Source organism: Suncus etruscus, chromosome 16 (genome assembly GCF_024139225.1).
Source record: "Suncus etruscus isolate mSunEtr1 chromosome 16, mSunEtr1.pri.cur, whole genome shotgun sequence".
Taxonomy (NCBI): Eukaryota; Metazoa; Chordata; class Mammalia; order Eulipotyphla; family Soricidae; genus Suncus; species Suncus etruscus.
In genome coordinates, this window is record NC_064863.1 from 74,254,288 (window position 1) to 74,275,594 (window position 21,307).

At 38.8% G+C, this 21,307-nt stretch overlaps 1 protein-coding gene across 1 annotated transcript in view; it reads right to left on the reverse strand.

The window, feature by feature from the left end:
• WDFY3 (WD repeat and FYVE domain containing 3) overlaps nt 1-21,307 on the reverse strand; it is a 301,877-nt gene that overhangs the window by 133,450 nt on the left and 147,120 nt on the right. Inside the window, exons 18-24 of the mRNA XM_049790238.1 lie at nt 18,311-18,542; nt 16,686-16,786; nt 16,319-16,537; nt 10,839-11,020; nt 7,268-7,499; nt 3,575-3,735; nt 553-664 (exon numbers count right to left, since the gene is read on the reverse strand). Of these exons, the coding sequence (XP_049646195.1) occupies nt 553-664; nt 3,575-3,735; nt 7,268-7,499; nt 10,839-11,020; nt 16,319-16,537; nt 16,686-16,786; nt 18,311-18,542 (1,239 nt within the window). The remainder of the gene's footprint in view (nt 1-552; nt 665-3,574; nt 3,736-7,267; nt 7,500-10,838; nt 11,021-16,318; nt 16,538-16,685; nt 16,787-18,310; nt 18,543-21,307) is intronic.

The window sequence follows — 21,307 nt, forward strand, 5'->3', positions numbered from 1 at the left end:
ATATGAAATTATTTAACCATTAGCTCTGGATTTTGGATAGGCTATCTCAAAATTCTACACAAAACTCTCAGCTCACTTGAAAAGATTTCAGGTGCAAGACTGTCAAACACTGGTCAGACCAAACTTTGTTAGAGTAGGATTCAGAGTTCATAATCAGACTTTGATTTTTTCCTTGTTGCCAAATAACTGACATTGCTGCAGCCGTAAACCATACAGTAATCACTGATATTTCTAGGATGGTATTTACTTCCATCCCTAAACAGAAAGAGATACTTGTCTTGAAATTTCTTGGGGGAAAAAAAAAAAAAAGAAATTTCACAAAATTATGTCGTCATTGCTTGTCAATGCTGACCAAAGAGGAGAAGTGATTGTGTTTTTATAATAGATTGTAATTCTTCAAGTTGTCTGAAGCTTGAGACTATTGCTTTAATCTCAAAATGTTACAATAATCTTATAGGCCACCACTATTAAGCATCATCCTAAATTAAAGAAAGTGAATGCTGATTTAAGAGAAAATAAACAAATGTGAAATAACAAAGGCCAACTGATTACCCAAGTATCCAATGAGAGCGGCTCCAACAGTCCGGGCAGGCCCATTAAGGTGGCCTGCTGCGTTGTGGATCAACTTCACCGGAGTAGCATTCTCATGGGAGGAAATGCCTAACTGAAGAATAGGAAAAGGGAGAATTAACTACAGAAAAGCAATCTCAACATTTTGATTAAAAAAGGAAATAAAAAGCCATAATTGAAGACGTGGCTCTCCTCTCTGCCCTTATCAGAATATCAGACACACGATTTGTGAGGGTCTGGAAACTTAAAGAAAGCAAAGAAAATACAATACACTGAAATAAAGATAGTTAAATGCCTTTTCAACAGCAGCAGGGGTCTCTCAAAATGAAACTCTAATAGTAGCAGGCTCTCATCAGTACTCATCCTACATCTAATCAGTGAAGAGAATGCTGGCCTTGTTTCACCTATATCCTTGTGAACTAAATGTTCCATAGATTTATTATCTAAGATGTACAGATTAAACTGCCAACCTAATAGAAATATTAATTTAATACTCAGGCATGTCTATATACCTACCTATCTACCTATCTATCTGTCTGTCTGTCTGTCTGTCTGTCTGTCTGTCTGTCTGTCTGTCTATCTATCTATCTATCTATCTATCTATCTATCTATCTATCTATCTATCTATAACATACTAATACAGATAAACACAGACAAACCTCTGCATAAGTGTTGTCATTATTTACTATTTATTATTTACACTATTTACTATTTATTACTATTCCTAATTCCTTTCCTTCTAGGCTATAATTTCAATTTCTTTTCCTTTGTTCTTTGTCTTCCCTAATCAGATGCCTAGCTCACCAACAATTTCACCATCCTAAACCAAAAGAGATTTACTTTTTGGGGAGATACACAGCAGTACTCAGGATTACTCAGTCTCAAGAAACCATATGAGGTGCCAGAGATGGAAGTCAGATCTGTTGATACAAGGCAAACACCATCTTCACTAAAGATGCACGAAAGGGGCCTGCACTCTCCCATGCACTAAAGGTTATTTTTGTTGTTTAACTATAGTAAAACACTTGATAGAAGATTGCTAATGTTCATCTTTGGGCACATCTGGCTGTGCTCAGGGTTTATTCTTTTTTTTTTTTTTTTTTTTTTTTTTTGGTTTTTGGGCCACACCCTGTGACGCTCAGGGGTTACTCCTGGCTATGCGCTCAGAAGTTGCTCCTGGCTTCTTGGGGGACCATATGGGACGCCGGGGGATCGAACCGTGGTCCGTCCTAGGCTAGCACAGGCAAGGCAGGCACCTTACCTCCAGCGCCACCGCCCGGCCCCTCAGGGTTTATTCTTGATTCTACACACAGGGATCACGCTTGGTGGCACTCAAGGTATCATATGAGATGGTAAGGATTAAACCTGGGACAACTGTAAGAAAATAAGTGCCTTATCCACTATTCTATGATTCTGGCCTTTCATTTATTTCTATGATACCAATCTCTCCTAGTTATCCTTTTTCATTTGCTGCTTGTTCCTCAGTTTTTTTTCTGTTGGGTTCTTCATCTCCCCAATACTATGACAGCATAATGTCCTGGTTCACAGCCTGCAAGATGAACACTGTTGTTTTGAAGTTCAATGTATACCTCAATTCTGACCACTTTTCATCAGGAGCCCTGTTGTCACATCTGTCCTGACCACATCTCTCATATGAATTTTTATCATTGCTCTCAAAACTAGATTCCCTGATTCACTTTAGCTCCTTCCAATCTCTTTCAGCAAAGTTACCCTGATAGTGCTCTAAGAGTAAGTCACAGGGTCAGAGTAATAGCACAGAAGATAGGGCATTTGCTGTGCATGTGGCTGACTCAGGTTTGATCCCAAGATGGCCCCTTGAGACTGCCAGTGATTACTGAGCGTAGAGTAAGGAGTAAGACCAGAGTACTGCTGGATATGGCAAAAACAAAACAAATAAACCAACAACAACAACAACAAAAAAAAACCCCCGCAAAAGCAACTCCCCAAGAAAACCTCCAAAACTCAAATAGAAGAGTAAATCATAGCATGTCATTTTGGGGGGGGGGGGCAGGGGGCACAACCATTTTGATGCTCAGGGGTTACTCCTGGCTAAGCGCTCAGAAATTGCCCCTGGCCTGGGGGGACCATATGGGACGCCGGGGGATTAAACCGCAGTCCTTCCTTGGCTAGCGCTTGCAAGGCAGACACCTTACCTCTAGCGCCACCTCACTGGCCCCAAACATGTCATTTTCATGTCTGGATCCCAGTAATGCCCCCCTGTATTCAATGAAAGTCCAAATAAATAATCTAGCTCCCAGTACCTCTAGTTCCTCTCTGCCACCAAGTTGTTCCTTGTGGCTCTGGAGCAGGCATGAAATTTCCTTAGGGCTTAGCCCTTACCTTCCTAACACAAACACCTGCACTCACTACACTCAACTGCATTTCGCCATTATATATGCTTCTCTCTCCATATAGTTATGTTTGCTGCTCCAAAATTCAAGTTTGCACCAAGTTCACTTCTCAATGATGCTTCCTCTGACCATCCTCTTTAAAAGCATAAGCCTATTTCTTTTCCCTTCGCTGCGTTATTATTTTATACATAGCTCTCTTCACCATTTAACAAACTCTATTTAGATTATTTCTTTACTCATTATTATTTAGTCTTTCCTATGTGGACTTGGGAGCCATAAAGACAGGGAATTTCTCTTTGTGGGTCCTGCAAAAAGGGTAGAGGTGATCCAGGAAAAGGTTATTAAATTATAGCCTTTAAAATAGTGACTGTTTTTCAAAATTTAACTCCTTAGTTGTCAATATAAGTAAAAACCATACAATGAAAATAGAAGGGAATCGCCACTTCTGAAATAAGCTAAATATCTAAGTTTGTTTGCTTTATCTTCAAACTGAAATAAGCCAAATCAAAACAAAGCATGAAGAGCACTGCTTTTAGAAACCTCTCATACTTGTGTAGTATTAAGAACCAAGGCATTGCAAAGTCTTCCCAGTGAGAATCAGTCAGAGTTTGCCTTGGAAACCGCCTGCTTACCTGCTTTGCAATGGCTTTGCTGTCTAATTTGTTGTAGACTTTGCGGATTCTTGCCACAGTCAGAGAGGAGACAGAGAGTGCATAGAGGCCAAATGACACCTTTTCCTCAGGTACTAAGGACACAGGCAATGGAATGACACCTTCAGATTTTGCATCTTTACCTTCAAAAGAAGAATAATCATTTTCAAACACCATCGTATATTTACCTGTATCATAGCCAATGTTTTATTTTTACTATCATGTTTTCAATATGCAGACATGAAATTTGTCTGAACTGAAACAAGCAAGTTGAATTTTAAAAACTATTTTTAAACAAGTGCCCAAAGGCAAAAGGAATGAAAACCATGAGAACTAGTCTTCATCAGAAAGCTTGTGAGTGGTGGCCTTAGAAATGAGACCTGCCTCAGCAAGCTGCCACTCAGCCCCACATCTCTTGCCCTGGCAAGAAGCTATAACCATCATTCCTGCTAACTCATTCTATATGGCCCTTTTTCTCCCACCTCCCTCAATGTGGACTGTTGCATGCTACTGGACTCAGCTTCAGAGGGAAACCCAGCTCGAAGACACTACCTGATTCCTTACTTCAAATCATTTCTTAGATCAGATAAGAAAAACCGTGAGGGATGAAAACGCATTGATCTCATCCCTTCTCCCAAGACTATCTCACAAGACTTAATGGGGATATCTATGTTTACTTTGTATGTTTAAGTCCTCAATAGTCATACATTTTAGTGTATTTTCAAATGTAAAGGTAGCTGCCTCCATCCCATCCCTTTTTTTATATTTTTATTTGTGTTTGTTTTGGTTCTGCTTAGTGTGAAAGTCTAGTAGAAAAGTCTTGCTTGGGAAAAAAAGCTCATGTCAAAACCAGGGCACAGAGATTGTATAGCCTGTCATTTTTACAACCAAATGCACCAACAATTTAATATGGCATTGTTCCTTTTTGCATAGACACACTAAATTGGGGTCACACCCGGCAGTGCTCAGGGGTTACTCCTGGGTCTACACTCAGAAATCGCTCCTGGCAGGCTGGAGGACCATATGGGATGCCGGGATTCGAACCACACTACTTCTGCATGCAAGGCAAATGCTCTACCTCCACCACTGACCCCTAATATTCATGACCCAGAAAAGAAATATTATTTCCTGTGGTATCATTATTTTGCTTTGTGAGCTAGATCATTTACTCATAGTTCTGTGCTCAGAACTCCTTACTGGCCATGCTCAGAGATCTTATGTGGTATGGGAGATTGAATGGAGATTGCAGCTAATGTTGTAGCATGCAAGGCAAGTGTTTTAGCTCCTGCATTTTCTCTTTGCAGGAAAGATATTAAACTAATCACAAAGCACTTTACAAAGGGGTCAAGTTTTCTAAGGAGGAAGAGCATGTTTTGTGTTCAGAAGCAGTGAATAAATTCCTGCCATGCACTATATGGTCTCATAAGCGACCCCCCAGCACCAAGCCAAAAAGTCCACTTCTGTGTGGATGAATCTTGCTTGTGATCTCTGAGATCCTTAAAATTGTGATCTCAGTGCTTCAGTTTCCATATTGCACAATGTAGAGGATGATAGAAGCTCCTAACTTAAGTGTTTTGTAAAAATTAACAAATAATACATGAAGGGCATAATCTTGGTAATGAATATCCTTTATGCATACGTGCTGATTTGGCATAGCCAAGTGTTGGTGATCATTAGATTCTAACTAAAGCAAGGGCATATATCATTTGGCTATATCATATTGTTTTTATAATGTCATATTAGTACCCTAATTTTTCCCAGATTTTTTGTCGACTCAAGATAGACATCACTTGAAGAGTAATACAAAGAAACTATAGCTTAGCCAATTCTTTTTTTTTTTTTCTTTTTAGGACACATCATTGTACTCAGGGGTTACTTCTGGCTCTGTGCTCAGAAATAACTCCTGGCAGGATTGGGGGACCATATGGGATGTGGTTGACAGCACATAAGGCAAACACCCTACCCATTTTGCTATTGCTCTGGCCCTTAGTTCTTGTTTAAAATTCTTTTATGGATAAAATCTAATAAAGACTAATATGAAATTGACAAGAAGACATGAGGAACTGGAAATATATCCCCTGCTCATGGATTGGAAGGATTAACATTATCAGAATGGCAATGCTCTACAAGTATTCTATAGATTCAATGTAGTCCCTTAAAAGATACCCATGACATTTTCAAAGACCAAACACTCCTGAAATTCATATGAAACATTATCTGTTTATACCTCAACCACCCCACTCAAAATAATCCTCAGGAGAAAAAAAGATGGGAGGCATTACTACTCTAAACTTCAAACTTTACTTCAAAACAGTAGTAATCAAGACAGTACAATACTGGAAGACAGACCTTGGGATCAAAGAACTACAACTGAAAAACCAACTTTATGAATGAAAATCAGAGTGATAATATAGTGAGCAGGTATTTACCCTAAATCATAGACAACCTACATCTTGAAACCAGTCAGTAAAATGGGAAAACTGGTGATAAGAAACTATTACTAACTCATCAAAGTATAGTATGATTAATAGAGAATAATTTCAATGAATCAAGGGAATCAAGCTGATAAGAAAAGGAAGATCAGATTATTTTCCAATAAATATAGTGTAGCCAGGGGTCTCAAACTCAATTTACCTGCGGGCCACAGGAGGCAAAGTCGGGGTGATCCTTGAGTGCAAAGTCAGTAGTAAGCCCTGAACATTGGGGTGTGTGACTCAAACAACTAAAACAAAACAAAACAAAAAAAGATTCCTCTAGGGCAGGGCCACAAAATGTTGTACGGAGGGCCATTTGCGGCCTGTGGGCCGCAAGTTTGAGACCCCTGGTATAACCATATACTCATAGATGCATTTAATGCATGTATTTCAATTGCATGAAGTTAAGTTTTTACCATTTAAGAATGGAGAACAAGAGGCCAGAGAGCACAGTGGTAGGACTTTTGACTTTTATGTGGCTGACCCAGGATGGACCTGAGTTCAATTCCCGACATCCCACATGGCCCCCCTAAGCCTTCCAGGAGTGAATTCTGAGTGCAGAGCAGGAGTAACTCCTGAGTGTCACTAGGTGTGGCCCAAAAACAAAAAAAAAAATTAAGAAAAAGGAAGAAGAAGAAGGAGGAGGAAGAGGAGAAGAAGAGAAGAAGAAGAAGAAGAAGAAGAAGAAGAAGAAGAAGAAGAAGAAGAAGAAGAAGAAGAAGAAGAAGAAGAAGAAGAAGAAGAAGAAGAAGAAGAAGAAGAAGAAGAAGAAGAAGAAGAAGAAAAGAAGAAGAAGAAGAAGAAGAAGAAAAGAAGAAGAAGAAGAAGAAGAAGAAGAAGGAGGAGGAGGAGGAGGAGGAGGAGGAGGAGGAGGAGAAGAAGAAGGAGAAGAAGGAGGAGAAGAAGGAGGAGAAGAAGGAGGAGGAGGGGGAAGTGGAGGAGGAGGAGGAGGAGGAGGAGGAGGAGGAGGAAGAGGAGGAGGAGGAGAGCCAGAAAATGATATAGTGGGTAGGGTGTCTGCTTTGCATATGGCCAACCTAGGTTTGATCCTCAGTATCCCATATGGTTCCCTAAGCACAGCAGAAGTAATTACCACATGCAGAGTCAGAAGTAATCCCTGAGTACGACCAGGTGTGACCTCACCCTGCAAAAAAATCCAAACAAACAAAAACTAAAAATGAATGATGAACAAGTTACTTACATGGCATACATACGGCCTGAAAGCTTCCCACATAATTTGGTCCTAGTTCATAAATGGTTGTAACACTGGAAGGGGGTAGAACTTCTTCCAGAAAATGTGTGGGTCCCAGGCGCCAAACCAGCGATGCGACTTGGCGCTGGGCAGGTGGTGTGCCACTGTACGCATAGACTGAGCTGACCACCGGTGGGTTTGCGGAGCCGGAGCCACCGGGAGTGCTGTGAACGTAATGAAGCTGCCAAAAAATGAGACAATTGTAAGGTTAAAGGGGAAAAAAAAAAGAGACCCTTTCGCCAAGGTAGCAAATATTTTTATGAATGTTTTCATTATCCCAAGGTCTCACACAACTTTATAAATGTTAAAAAAGCAGCTAGGTTGCAAATGATGGAGGCAGGTCAAGAGTCTGGCACATTAAGAAGTTGGAAATACCGGAGAGATAGCACAGCGACGTTTGCCTTGCAAGCAGCCGATCCAGGACCAAAGGTGGTTGGTTCGAATCCCGGTGTCCCATATAGTCCCCCGTGCCTGCCAGGAGCTATTTCTGAGCAGACAGCCAGGAGTAACCCCTGAGCAATGCCGGGTGTGGCCCAAAAACCAAAAAAAAAAAAAAAAAAAAAAGAAGAAGTTGGAAATATATGATCCAGCTCTCTAAAAGGAAAACCCCTAATGTCAAAAAGGAGCATTACAAATACAGGGATACTGGTGCTGCCTGGTTAGTTTGGATCTCAAGCTAATAGTGCTTCAATAAGCTGTCAGGTTGGTACAAACACAGAGCTTCCTTCTATAGCATTCAAGGACTTCTGAAAATTATTTGTGTTGCTTTTAATGTGAGATGAGATAAAATCAAGCAACGTAGCTGGAAAGCACAGTCTGCAGGGCACTTGCCTCGCAAATGGCTGACCTGAGTTTAATCCCCAGCTTTTAAAATGGTCCCATGAGCACCAGCCACCAGGAGTGATTCCTGAGTGCAGAGCCAGGAGTAACCCCCGTTTACTGCCATGTGTGGTTCAAAAAGAAACAAACAAACTCAAGTTTCTTCTTTGGATATTGTTTGCTCGTATCCCTTGATGGAACTAATGACATTTCAGTGATTTGTTAAAAGTATGATTTTATTTGGTTCCCAAGAGGACAGGTTTTTTCCTGTTCTTAGGGATTTATATGGGTGTGGAGGATGAGGACATCACCAACAGGTTTAAAATGGAGTGCAAGTGTTAAGAACTTACAGGCTTCACTAGGATGATTCCTGTCTACCTTGCTATGACTGGCAAGATGTACAGTGTAGTGTAACTCCCACGAAGCTCAGGAACCATGTATGTATTGAAGACACCTGCTTGGGAGATAGTCCTGACATCTGTGCTCCTTACTATATTTGAAATGACAAACTTCAATCTGGCCCTGTCCTTGGGCACAAACCAGCCACATTTGCCACATTTCCTGAAGGGAACAGGCTACACATGTCCACTGGACCTTTTCACATAGTCACTATTCATATGACCATCAGTTATTTTTGTAGTCATCTGGAAGTGCAGACCTGAGACAGGATTTTGGTGTCCAGTTCTCTTATATAATGCAAATTCTTTTTATTCAATACTAAAAGAATCCTTACAAGAAGAGCACCAAGGACAGTGACCTATGTGCCTTTCTCTTAAGCCATCCATAAGCATTTCTGCTGTAATTTTCAGCTGAAAGGTATTACTGATCTTTGGTCACAAGGTAAATATCCCGCTGACTGTTTTCTCAAAGTACCCAGATTTCAGATGATAATTACTACTATATATATTGAAAGAAAAATTCCCGGTGACACGAATAATAATATGTGTGAAGACCAACAGGTGATCTACAATTGATTTCTAAAAACTTCTCAGAGGAAGAGTGATGGTGATAATATAAATGAATAATAAGTCTCATCTACCATAATGACAAAAACTGAAGATATTCTTACTTTCACCAATACTGAAATTACAAAAAGCAATAACCTTTTAGGGAATCTCTAAGCCTGTAAATATCAAATGCAATTATGTATACAAAGGAAATAAAAGGCAATTTCCGGCATACACTGGAAGGATCATGTCAGGGTAGCACAACGTGATGACAAAATGCAATCAATTGGAAAGGAAATGTAGTCATAGAAGTTGCCAATTTCAAGGCTCTTGAACATTAATTCACAAAAGGACAAATATTTCAACTAAAAGAAACAGATGGTGTAGAGACAGTACAGCAGGTAGAATGCACACCAAGTATGCCTCAACCCCAGGTCCAAATTCATGGTATCGCATGGTCTTTCAAACACTGCTAGGCACAGTACCTGTAGACCCCAGCACTGCCTGTCCAGGCAGTATTATATCCTTTGGGCCTGTGCACTGAACCTCACGCCCAGTTGGCTAAGAATCTTTGGTGAAATAAAGAGCGGTATTAGGCTAGTGAGAAAGTACATAAGTTAAAGGCTGGCTGAGATGCAAATAACCCAGTTTGATCACCAGCATCACTGTTCTGGGACACCAACAGGCACAGAGCCAGGAATAACCCCTGATCACTAAAGGATGTGATGCCAAGCCCCCCCCCCCCCCAAAAAAAAAGATACTATCATTTAGAAATACATTTTAAGAATTTTCTCGCTGGTTTCTATAGAAACCATCTAGCAACATTCAATAATTTCTCGAATGTCTTCTGACTACTTCAATTTGTTTTCCTCTCTTCTGAATTCTACAGCATATCCATCGAGAATACTATTTATATACTCATCCAGTAAACAATATGGAGCATCTACTATTACCATAGGCTCATGTGAGAAGATGAAAAAAAAAGTTGAGTAAAAATAATTGCAATTTTAAGATAAAACATTCATATACAGAATCATATACAGTAAGAGATAAAATTGGGAACCTGGGCATCTGGTATCATTCAACTAACTTCTCCACTTAGCAATAAGTAAAAAACTACCTCCTTTTTGGACTAACACCCTACAGTTCTCAGCTGCTACTCCTGACTTTACAACAAGACTTTGCAATTAGTAGTGTTCAGGGGACTGGGCCTTACACATATAACACATGTACTCTGGCCTTTGGCTATTTCCCCTTTCCCTTCCACTAACTTCTTAAGGACCCTAAAATTCCCCCTCCTTTTTTTTTTTTTTTTTTTTGGTTTTTGGGCCACACCCAGTGAGGCTCAAGGGTTATCCTGGCTATGTGCTCAGAAATTGCTCCTGGCTTGGGGAACCATATAGGATACCAGGGATCGAACCAAGGTCTGTCATGGATCAGTCGTGTGCAAGGCAAGTGCCCTACCACTGCACTATTGCTCTGGCCCCTGAAATTCCTATTTCTATTCTTTTATAGGTGCATGATATGAATGAGCTTGTCACATTCATTTAATATAGTTGTCAATGCATGCTTGAGGTCAATTGAAGATGAAAGCAGCGAATAAGGAATATTTTTGTAAACGCAAACATACATGCACGCACACACACACACACACACACACACACACACGCGCACACACACACGCACACTTAATTCCCCCCAGCCCCCGCCCCACAAAACCTCTGTGGCAGAGAGGTCAAGTTGCAAGGGCTCACCTTCACAGTGTTGACTAGCTGGCCATCGATATACAGGGATGCGGTGCTGTTTTTAAGCATGCCTTTACTCATGACCAGAACCAGGTGGTGCCACTGTCCCTCCACTATAAGTTCTCCACAGCGAAAGCGAGCACAGCACGGGAGAATCTCGTAAAAAGATGATTCTTCGCTAAAATCATCAACTAAAATAAAGGGAAGACATCAATGAGTTTTTCTCCAAAATCATCCTCCTTATGACATTCATATCTAGATCCTGATCTTTGCTAAAATAATCTGAAAATGATGGAAATGAATACGTCCTCTACACTTGCTAATGTTATCTTTGGTGAAAAGTTAAAACTGAGAAATATTCTTGTTTTCTTTTGCTCAAAACACATATAATTGCAAATCAAAACAAGTTTTAGTAGTAAGTGAAATAAAAGGTGACACAAATTACAGTAGAGATGAACAAGAGGCTAGTGAACTACTATTTATAAAGGTCTATTATAAAATGTCCCTTAAATTTCTTGTCGAATTGCATTTGACTACAATACTGGATAACAACCAAGAATGTTTAAACTGTTATTCTTTTTTATATATCCATAATACACAAAACATACATACATACATACAAACATACATACATACATACTCTCCTCAATGATATGACAACTATAAGCCCAGGCAAGATAGAAGTGGCTTAAGTAGTTGAAAGGCATTTGATGCTGTTTCACTAGAAAACACAGGCTATTTACTAGTAACCTACAATCACTTCAAGCCTCTATCCTTTCTCCTAGCAAACTGAGAGATCAGACTCAGTGATCATAGGTTAACACAATTTAACATTAAAGTTAAGCTATTAAAATTATTAAAGCTAATAAAATTAAGCTATTAAGCCTTTTGGGGACAGAGCAATAGTACAGTGGATAGGGCATTGAGTTCAATGCCTAGCACCCCATATAGTAATCTAAGATGCCAGATGTGAATCCTGATAAGAGAGTCACAAGAAAGCCCTGAGAAAATTGGGTATGGTTGGTTCAAAGCAAACAAAATTAAAACTGATATACTTTTTCTAAGAAATCAAGTAAGGGCAATGAGAAAGCAACGCATGAAAAACTCATTCTTTCCTTGTCCATCAAAAGTAAAAATAAAACAAATAGCTAAGTTTTGGGGCCGGAGCAGTGGAGCAAGCAGTGAGGCTTGCCCACACTAGCCTAAGATGGACCACAGTTTGATTCCAGTGTCCCATATGGTTCCCCAAGCCAGGAGCAATTTCTGAGCACATAGCCAGGAGTAACCCCTGAGCGTTACTGTGTGGCCCAAAAACCAAACCAAAACAAACAAAAAACAAACAAACAAAAAATAGCTAAGTCTTACCATATAATTTAAAAGCAGAATCACCATTTCTTAGTAAAAAAAAAAGCAAGACTGCACACTAGAAAGTTGAAATTAAATGAACTCAAAATATTAACATTTACTTGGAATCTTGAGATATCTGCATATTATATTTTCAATAGCAATTTGGAATACATATCTGTTTCTGTTAACAAGTTAAGACTATCACAAAGTAATAACATATCCATAAGTTAAATATGGAATCAAATAAACCAGGCAAAAACCTGCCTTTACACAGAAGGCCATAATAGGAACGATTAAGATCTGGCTGAAACCAAGAAAAATTCCTAACCCTTCCCTGATTGATAGACAGAATCTATTCTAGGATTAAAGACATGCCACAAGAAACTTTCCACCTTTTTTTTTTTTAGGGTTTGGGGTAGCATATCCAATGGTAATTATAGCTTACTCCAAGCTCTGTATTCAAGGATCCATCTTGGGACAGTGCTCTGGGTACCAAATGTGGTGCTGGGGATCAAACCTAGGATGACTGTGTGCAAGGCAACTAAATCGCAGTTTGGTGACTCAGGCTTATACTAAGACATCTGCAATGGGCAATGTGTTGGGTTAGCTTGTTGAACAGACTGACTACTGACAAGGCTTGATTACCCCAAAATCATAATGGCTTACATGATGGAAAAGCTGGATCTTAAATGCAGCAACAAGAAATACGTTACTAGAATTTCTAATACAAGAACTCAATCTTGCAGTCACATCTAAAGAAAATTATATAGGGTCAAAAAAACATTTAAATTACCTAAATGATCCCAAGATTCAGATTTTAACTTTTATTACCATATTTTCCGGCGTATAAGACAACTGAAACGAAAAAACGTCAACCGAAAATCGGGGTCATTTTATATGCCGAGTATATCCTGAAAAATGTTTCAATATGCCGCTAAATGAAAATCACCTGGATATTGCCACAAAACGAATTTTCCAACTCGATCCTGCACCAATCACTGCAAGGCTGCTTGGACCGCCTCTCGAACTCAGCCAATCCAACCAGGCTTTTGATGCATGCAAATTAGACAATGTTCTGTGCCGAATCTACACTGTCAAAAGCCTGCTCAGATTGGCCAAAGTCAGAGAGGAAGTCTATTACAGCTTTGCTTGCTGTGATTGGCTCACTGTGGTACATACAGTTGCAGCACAGGAACATTCTGACACAGCGAATATAGGCCTAAACCTATGCTTTAACTGTAAAAATTAGGGGGTCGTCTTATATGCCAGAAAATATGGTAATTTTCATTTGAAGTATTTCATTTCATTTCAGTGGTACTTAGGGATCATTCCTGGTGGGCTCAGGGGACTTTTGGGATGCTTAGGACCAATTTGGCCACACAAAAGGTAAGTGCTCTACATACTACACTATCTTTCTAGTTTTTCCCATTACTCTATCTTTTCAACCCCTCATTAACTTTTTACATGAATTCCCATTCTTTCTAAATTCTCCATTGTCTTTTTTTTTCCTTCAGTATATCTACACTTTCTTTTTCTTCTCTAACAGTAATTTATTCTTTTTTATAAATCAGTGGCTCTCTAACAGTAATTTTTTCTTCTCTAACAGTAATTTATTCTTTTTTATAAATCAGTGGCTCTCAAACTTATTTAGCCGATTTCCCTATTCTTTGTTACCCCATTACCTTCACCCATTATCCATTGAGAATCTACCTTTTAAGCAAATAGTTAAATATGCCTCTCCTTTGACCCTGAGTCTACCTACTGCCCAGCATGTGGGAGCATTCTGCACCCTCCAGAGGGCAGTCTCGCCCACATCAAGAAACAGTTTTGTGTATGTGTTTACTACTTGCGCTCTTTAGGTAGCATGAAGCCTAGATTGTGTGTGGGAAGTTCATAGAGCTAGTCAGGAAGACAGATAATGACATAATGAAGAATTAGAATCTCTTAAGTCTAAGAAATATTAAACAAGAACTATACCACAGAGCAAGGGATAAGAAATTCAAGAAACATAAGGAAGAATAATACAGATAAGACAATGGAAATAGTGAAAGTGGTAGGATTTTCAGAGCTGACATACACTTTGAAGCTAGACCAAATGGCAATCAGTTATTATTCAACAACACAGAAAAATGAGAGATTCGGATTTTATAAATAAGCAACATTAGAGTCTAAGTTGTTTAGAAGGACATTATTCATGCTAATCTGTCTAATATCCAATTAAAAGTAAGAGGACAAAACATGGGGGAAGAAGAGATAGTACAGTTGTTAGGATATTTGCCTTGCACACATGGCCGGCCTGGGTACAATCCCTGACATCCCAAATGGTTTCCCAAGCACCACCATAAGTGATTCCAGGAGTGGCCTCTAAGCACTGCTGTGTACAGTGCCTCAAAAGAAACAAAAATAAAAAAATTGGACTCCCTGGTTAGAAAGATATTGGGTTAAGAGCTAAAGTACAGAGTTATGGTGCTGGTCTTGCATGCGACAGACCTAAAATTGGTCTCTGGCACCACATATAGTCCTCCCAACACCAGGAGTGATCCCTGAGCACAGAGCCAGGAGAAGTAAGCCATGATTATCATTAAGTGCACCTCACACCCTATCTCCTCCTTTTGATTTCAGAGTCTCAATAATAAGAAGTGGTAAAACTGATAATTATTTTTTCTCTCATAAAGAATTAAGGTGAGTGAAAAGACTAAATGTGGTATCTTGTTTAATTAGATAAGTGATTCAAAGTGAAGAAATGCAAACTGAAGAAAAAGCTCTTAAGAAAAATTGCAAATGGGAGGACAGAGAAATAGTAAAACTACCAGAGAATAGTATGTCAATTGGTGGGTGATATTAGACCTAGTTTAAATTAGGAGAAAAATACCAATGGGAGCACATGCTAGAAAAGTAGCAAATAAAATGTTCTCCTGGGAATTTTACAGTATTTACTGTTCTGAAGCCTAACTCTGCTGAGCATTATGAAAATACAAAGAAGATTTAAAATATATTATGAATTAGCACTGATGTTCAATTAATATCTGAAACTGAGCAGATGAAAAGCAATATAATTTTTTTTTTAATCAAAAGAACAAAATGACAGAAAAAAAGTAATCTGGAGCCAAAAGATAGCATAGCAGGTAAGGTGCCAGCCTTGAACATAGCTAACCTAAACTCGATCCTTGAGCAAAGGACCAGAAGCAACACACACACACACACACACACACACACACACACAGGCCGGCCTTGAACATAGCTCTACACACACACACACACACACACACACACAGGCCGGCCTTGAACATAGCTAACCTAAACTTGATCCTTGAGCAAAGGACCAGAAGCAACACACACACACACACACACACAATTATATACAAATACTATACTCAGAGAGAGAATGCAATAAATTAGCTGAGATTTATACTTTATGTTACTTAAACATTTATTTTAGAGAGAATTCATTACAGCCTTGAGCTGAAGTTTTACTGTACAGCAATAAAATGCTATGGAATTTTAAGAGAATTATGATTGTAAAATATGCACCAAATCTTGAATGTATACAATGAATACAATAACTGAAATGTTATTGTGTCTACCAAAAAATGACACATATGGTAGGCAGGTGCTCAATGAATATTCATAAGCTAAGAAGAATTCACAGCCAATGAAAATCCTTACTGAAATGTATTAAACAATCTGCTTTCCTAGGAAGAAAAGCTGTGACTCCTTGGCATCTGAGATGAATTCTTATATTTAGGAACTCTCCCTACTGTTGTGTCCATAAATTACCCTTAAAAAGTATCTTAAAAATCACCAATGAACAAAGTGTAAAGTTTCATATGACCTGTCCTATGATATTATCATTTAGGTTGCAGAAGAATTAACAGCTAAAATGGAAGAATTGAACATTAAAGTGAAGTTTGAGGGTACAACAGGAAGGGTACCTGCCTTGTGTATAAGCAGCCCAAGTTCTATCCCCAGCATTCCAGAAGGTTCCCCCAGCCCACCGGGAATGAACCCTGAGCAGAGAGCCAGGAGTAAGCTATGAGTACTGAAATGCATTGCCCAAAAAGAGTCGGAACAAACACAAATTGAAACAAAAAATAAAGATGGATAATTTTAGACGTGCAAAGAGAATGAAGACAAAGACTGACCATAGTTTTGAAGCAGTTCCTCTTTAGTAGACACAATTAGTGATCTGTCCTTGGCTGACAGCAGGATGGCAAGGCACACGAAATGTTGCTCAGAAGAATTTGCTCGGCGAACAACAGTAAGAAGTCTGACAGGATGATTATTTGGAGCAGAACTAAAATGTTCAATACAAAACCAGCTAGAGTAGCTTAGGCCAGATGGAGGGGGGAAGACTCTTTCACCTAAAGTTAAAAACAAAAGAAAAAAAATCACAGTGCATGAGTTGTGTTGACTCAAATTCACATTTAAAAAAAGCCAAGGAAAACACATAAACTGAGTAAGATGCACTCTATTAAAAAAAAAGAATCACATAAGCAAAGCTATATTTACCAGAACCAATTCCGCTGACCACAGCCCCGTCAGTGAGACCTGTTGTGACTGCATTATTTGTAGGAGCGTTATGAGGGGCCAAACTGGGCAGGAACAGGCAGCTATTAGAAGGAAAAGGCAAGGAACATATTAAAGATCAGCTGTTCCCTTATCACTATGCCCTAACCCAGGAAATGAGCTGCCAACAGTACAAGCAACTGAAGATAGCATGGAATAAATGTGGATGGTAGTCTCAGAAAGATGGTCTTGTTTAATTATGTGTGAAAATTAAAAGATCTACTTGATGATTTTCCAAGAACATTATTTTTAGTAAAAATATTTTTCAAAGCCAAAAATAATCAGTATCTGATGGGGCAGTGCAGTAGCACAGCGGTAGGGCAATTGCCTTGCACGTGGCTAACCTAGGACGAAGACTGGTTTGATCCCCTGGCATCCCATATGGTCCTCTGAGCCAGGAGCACTTTCTGAACGCAGAAACAGGAGTAACCCCTGAGCACCTCTAGGTGTGGCAGCCCCCAAAACAAAACAAATCAGTATCTGGTAAAACAGAGGAATTTCATCACCTCAGAAAAATTCCCTTCTGCCCCTTCTGTTTCATTGAGTTACTCTGCCCTATTACCACTGTTTTAGTGTGTTTTACCTATTCCGAAGTGTGTTTGAATCTACTTTTTAGATAGAAACTAAGGAAAGCATATTTAAAATACAATTTGAATGTTAGGTATATAAAAATCCCACAATCAACTCGTACAGACATGGGTCCACTTAACAGTCATGTAAATTTCTACGCTGATGAACTTTACAAATTGTTCTAGATTCTTCATCAACAATTTGTTTGTGGGTCAATCCAAGCAGTGTTCAAGAGTTATTCTTGGAGTGTTGTTCATTGCTCATTGCTCAGAGGTCAGTCCGCAATGCTCAAGAAAATAGGTAGTGCTGGGGGGTGGTCAAACCTGGGTCAAACCTAGGTCTCCTGCATGTAACACATACACTCCGGTCCTTTGCAATGTCTTCTGGGCCATCATATAGAGTCCCTATCAGTGAACTACAGTCTTTTTATGCCACTGAAAATTATGCCTTTTGATATGATTGTCAGTGAATAATTACAACATTTATTTGAAGAAAAAGATTACAAAATTCAAACAGTTTTTGCCTGCATTTATATTTATCAAACCTGGATTTGGCAAACATTTTTCAGATAGGGCTAGATCATAAATATTTTAGACTCTGTATAACAGATAGTCTCTATTATAACAATTCAACTCTGCCATTTTAACACTATAACAATATATTCGTAAATATATACTATGTATATATAAACAAATGTGCTTTTGATGCATTAAAATTATGCTTTCTTTAAAAATATTACAAAGAACAGATTTTAGCCATTGGTCTTGACTACTGACTCCGATACTAAATTGATGTATTTAGAATAATTGAAAACAATAAAGTTGCAAAATATTAAACAAACAAGCTTATTTAATTTGAAAAGAAATACTTGAGGATAATGTATCATATAATTTAAAACCTTTGCATCAAGAAGATTTAAACCAAAAAACAATTTGCCAAGGGCAAGAACGTGGTATAAAATAATACATTAAGATTTGGCCACCTTTCAAATTCCTTACCCAAACCCTTCCAGGGATGTGTCAAATTCAACAAAAGCTGGAGTAACTGATGGCCCATGGAGTCTGATATCATGTGGAGTTGTCATGGAAACCAGACACTTCACCCTGGTCAGGGGCACTGTGCTTCCTTCAACAGATTTTACCAGGCTCTTGCTTATCCGGTAATGGTTATCTTCGTTTAAGCTGAAAACATTATCAGAACCCAGACCTTCCATGGATGTGATCATACTACCTGTAAGTCAAGGAAATCACTTGGGAAAAATATCATATGGATCACTAAAATAGTTACTTCATTGTTATTATTAGTTTAGTTTGGGAGCCACATTTGGGGGTGTTCAAAAGACACTCTCAGCTCTGTGCGCAGGGGCTGTCCTTTCCTGGTGGTGGCTGGGGTAAACATGGATTTCGGAGATCCAATCTGGAGCCTCACACATGTAAAGCAAGTGTTCAACCACCATACTAGATCCTGGCCTTGAAAATAATTACAATCTTACAAGGCTGATGTATGTTTATTATTCTCCTTGAACTTTAATATGCAATAGTTTTAGTTTCAACACCAAAGCAAATGTTTAAATGTTATCTGTGCTTTCATTTAAATCCTTCCTAATGTAACATCTACATAGAAGAAAAATTGAAAAGTATAGAACATAAATAAAAATCACCAGGGGCTAGAGAGATAATAGGGTAAGTCACTTATTTGCCTTGCACATACCCATCAGGGATCACATATAGTTCCAGAACCATATATGGTTCCCCTGGGCCCTGCCAGGAGTGATCCCTGAGCACAGAACCAAGAGTAAAACCTGAGCAAAACCAAAATCAAAGTCACCAATAGTCACTATTAAAATGACTGTTACCATGTCATTTAATTACCAAGGATAATTAATGATGTTTGTAAAAGGTTCTACTTATATTTCGTAAGACAGCTATCATTAAGAAAAAATTTATGAATACTGGAATGAAAAGAAATAGGTCATTTTTCTGATAAGGAAAAATATCAGAAAAACAGTAATAACTTGTGTCCCCATTTCTTCATTTATAGTTCTTCTGTTACTACAATTAGAATTAAGTATGTGATCATAAAAATAACTGAATTAGAAAATTCCAACATACATGTAATAGAATCATTTTTCAAGAATGAGAAATATTTCAACAGATTTTCAGACTATATTTCAAATCTAATGAAGGAACTATTTTATCTTGACAGTTCACAAATGTAACTGTTTCCCATTTAAATGTGCTTAGAGGCAGAAATCTAATCACAAAGTTTTTTCAATATTCTCTTAGCAAAAGGAACTCTGTTGTTACCATTCTTTGCAAAGGAAATTATAACTGAATCTTAAGGTATTATGTAAAATACAAAAACAACATAAAAGATGTTTCTGAGGGATGTACAGTAATTGATATAAAAAACTGTATTCCAACAAAATGTTGGCACTTGAAAGCTCTACCTTTCCAATACACTTTAATTAACAATCATGTATCACTAATTTGCAAAAAGAAAATAAAATGAAGTCAAATATAATGGCTGAAAACTCCTTAGTAGCTGCTATCTTCACAATCAAGGATAGAAACTGGTTGATCACTATGTGCTTTCCTGGAGGCCATTCAAGAGGAGGAAGAGGAAAAGGAAGAAACCACTAACCTACACAACTTAACAACTGGCTTTGAAACTCACTGCTGAGCTCTGTTCTCTCTGTTCTACGCTCCTTCACACACACACACACACACACACACACACACACACACACACACACACACACACACACACACACACACACACACACACCAGTAACTGTAGGCAGGCTGAAGGCACCCACTAACCTACACAACTTAACAACTGGCTTTGAAACTCACTGCTGAGCTCTGTTCTCTCTGTTCTATGCTCCTTCACACACACACACACACACACACACACACACACACACACACACACACACACACACCAGTAACTGTAGGCAGGCTGAAGGCAGGAACTGAGTTCAGGGAACCCTCATCTCTCTCCTCTTCATGGTTCTATCAGCCTAACGCAAATTTTTCCAAGGAGGATCTTCCTCATCAATAATATTGGATACATCTCTACAAATTAGCTCTTTCCTACTTTCCTAGTAGAGTGTTGCTTTCAAAGATATACCTTTCATTCTGTGTTTAAAAAAAAAATTATTAATTGGTTTTAGGCCACACTCAGTGGTGCTCTTCACTCAGAAATTGTACCAGGCAGGCTGGAGGACCCTATCAGATGCTTGCCCAAGCAAAGCAAATGCTCTAGCCCTACAGAAGAGCTATCTGTCTGGCCACTCTCAGTCTTTTCTATACGAATTCTTCCACTGTTCCATGTGGAACCAAGATCTTTCTTTTCTTCCAGTGAGCTCACCCCTATCTAATTTTTTTTTTACCACTCCAACTGCAGAAAAAAGAAAATTTAAATGGAGACCTTTTCCTCTCCTCCTCAAACACAGCCCACCATTAACTGGGCTTCTGGGTATGTTCCAAAGAGAAGTCTGTGGTGCTGGGGATAGTTTTAGCATGCAAAGAATGTATTTTAGTTCTTTGAACTATCTCCCTAACCCCTACTGCTGCAATTTTGACTGCTGGCATACCACCGCCATCCTTATCCACTGTACTATTTCTCCAGCTCCCATTTTAGTATTTTTGATTTGCAATGGATTTGATATGCAATATCTGTTCTATCAGCTCATAGTCTCCAGCCAAACATTCAAGTATAGACAGCAAAGGCCATATGAGATAGGCAAACACACATAGGTTCTCTGAACAAAAAGGGATATTTCATGGCTATCCTCTCTATAACTGCCTTCTCACCTGGAATTTGCTTATATAAATGACTCTTCTAACCTACAACTACCCTCTGCTTCTGTCAATTGGATCTATGTTTCTCCTTCCTCTTTTTCTTCAGAGTGAAATTTCTAAAAATAATATTCACCCTAGGGACCGAGATATAGTTCAGCAAAAGGACTCTTGTCTTGGCAGAGTAATGCC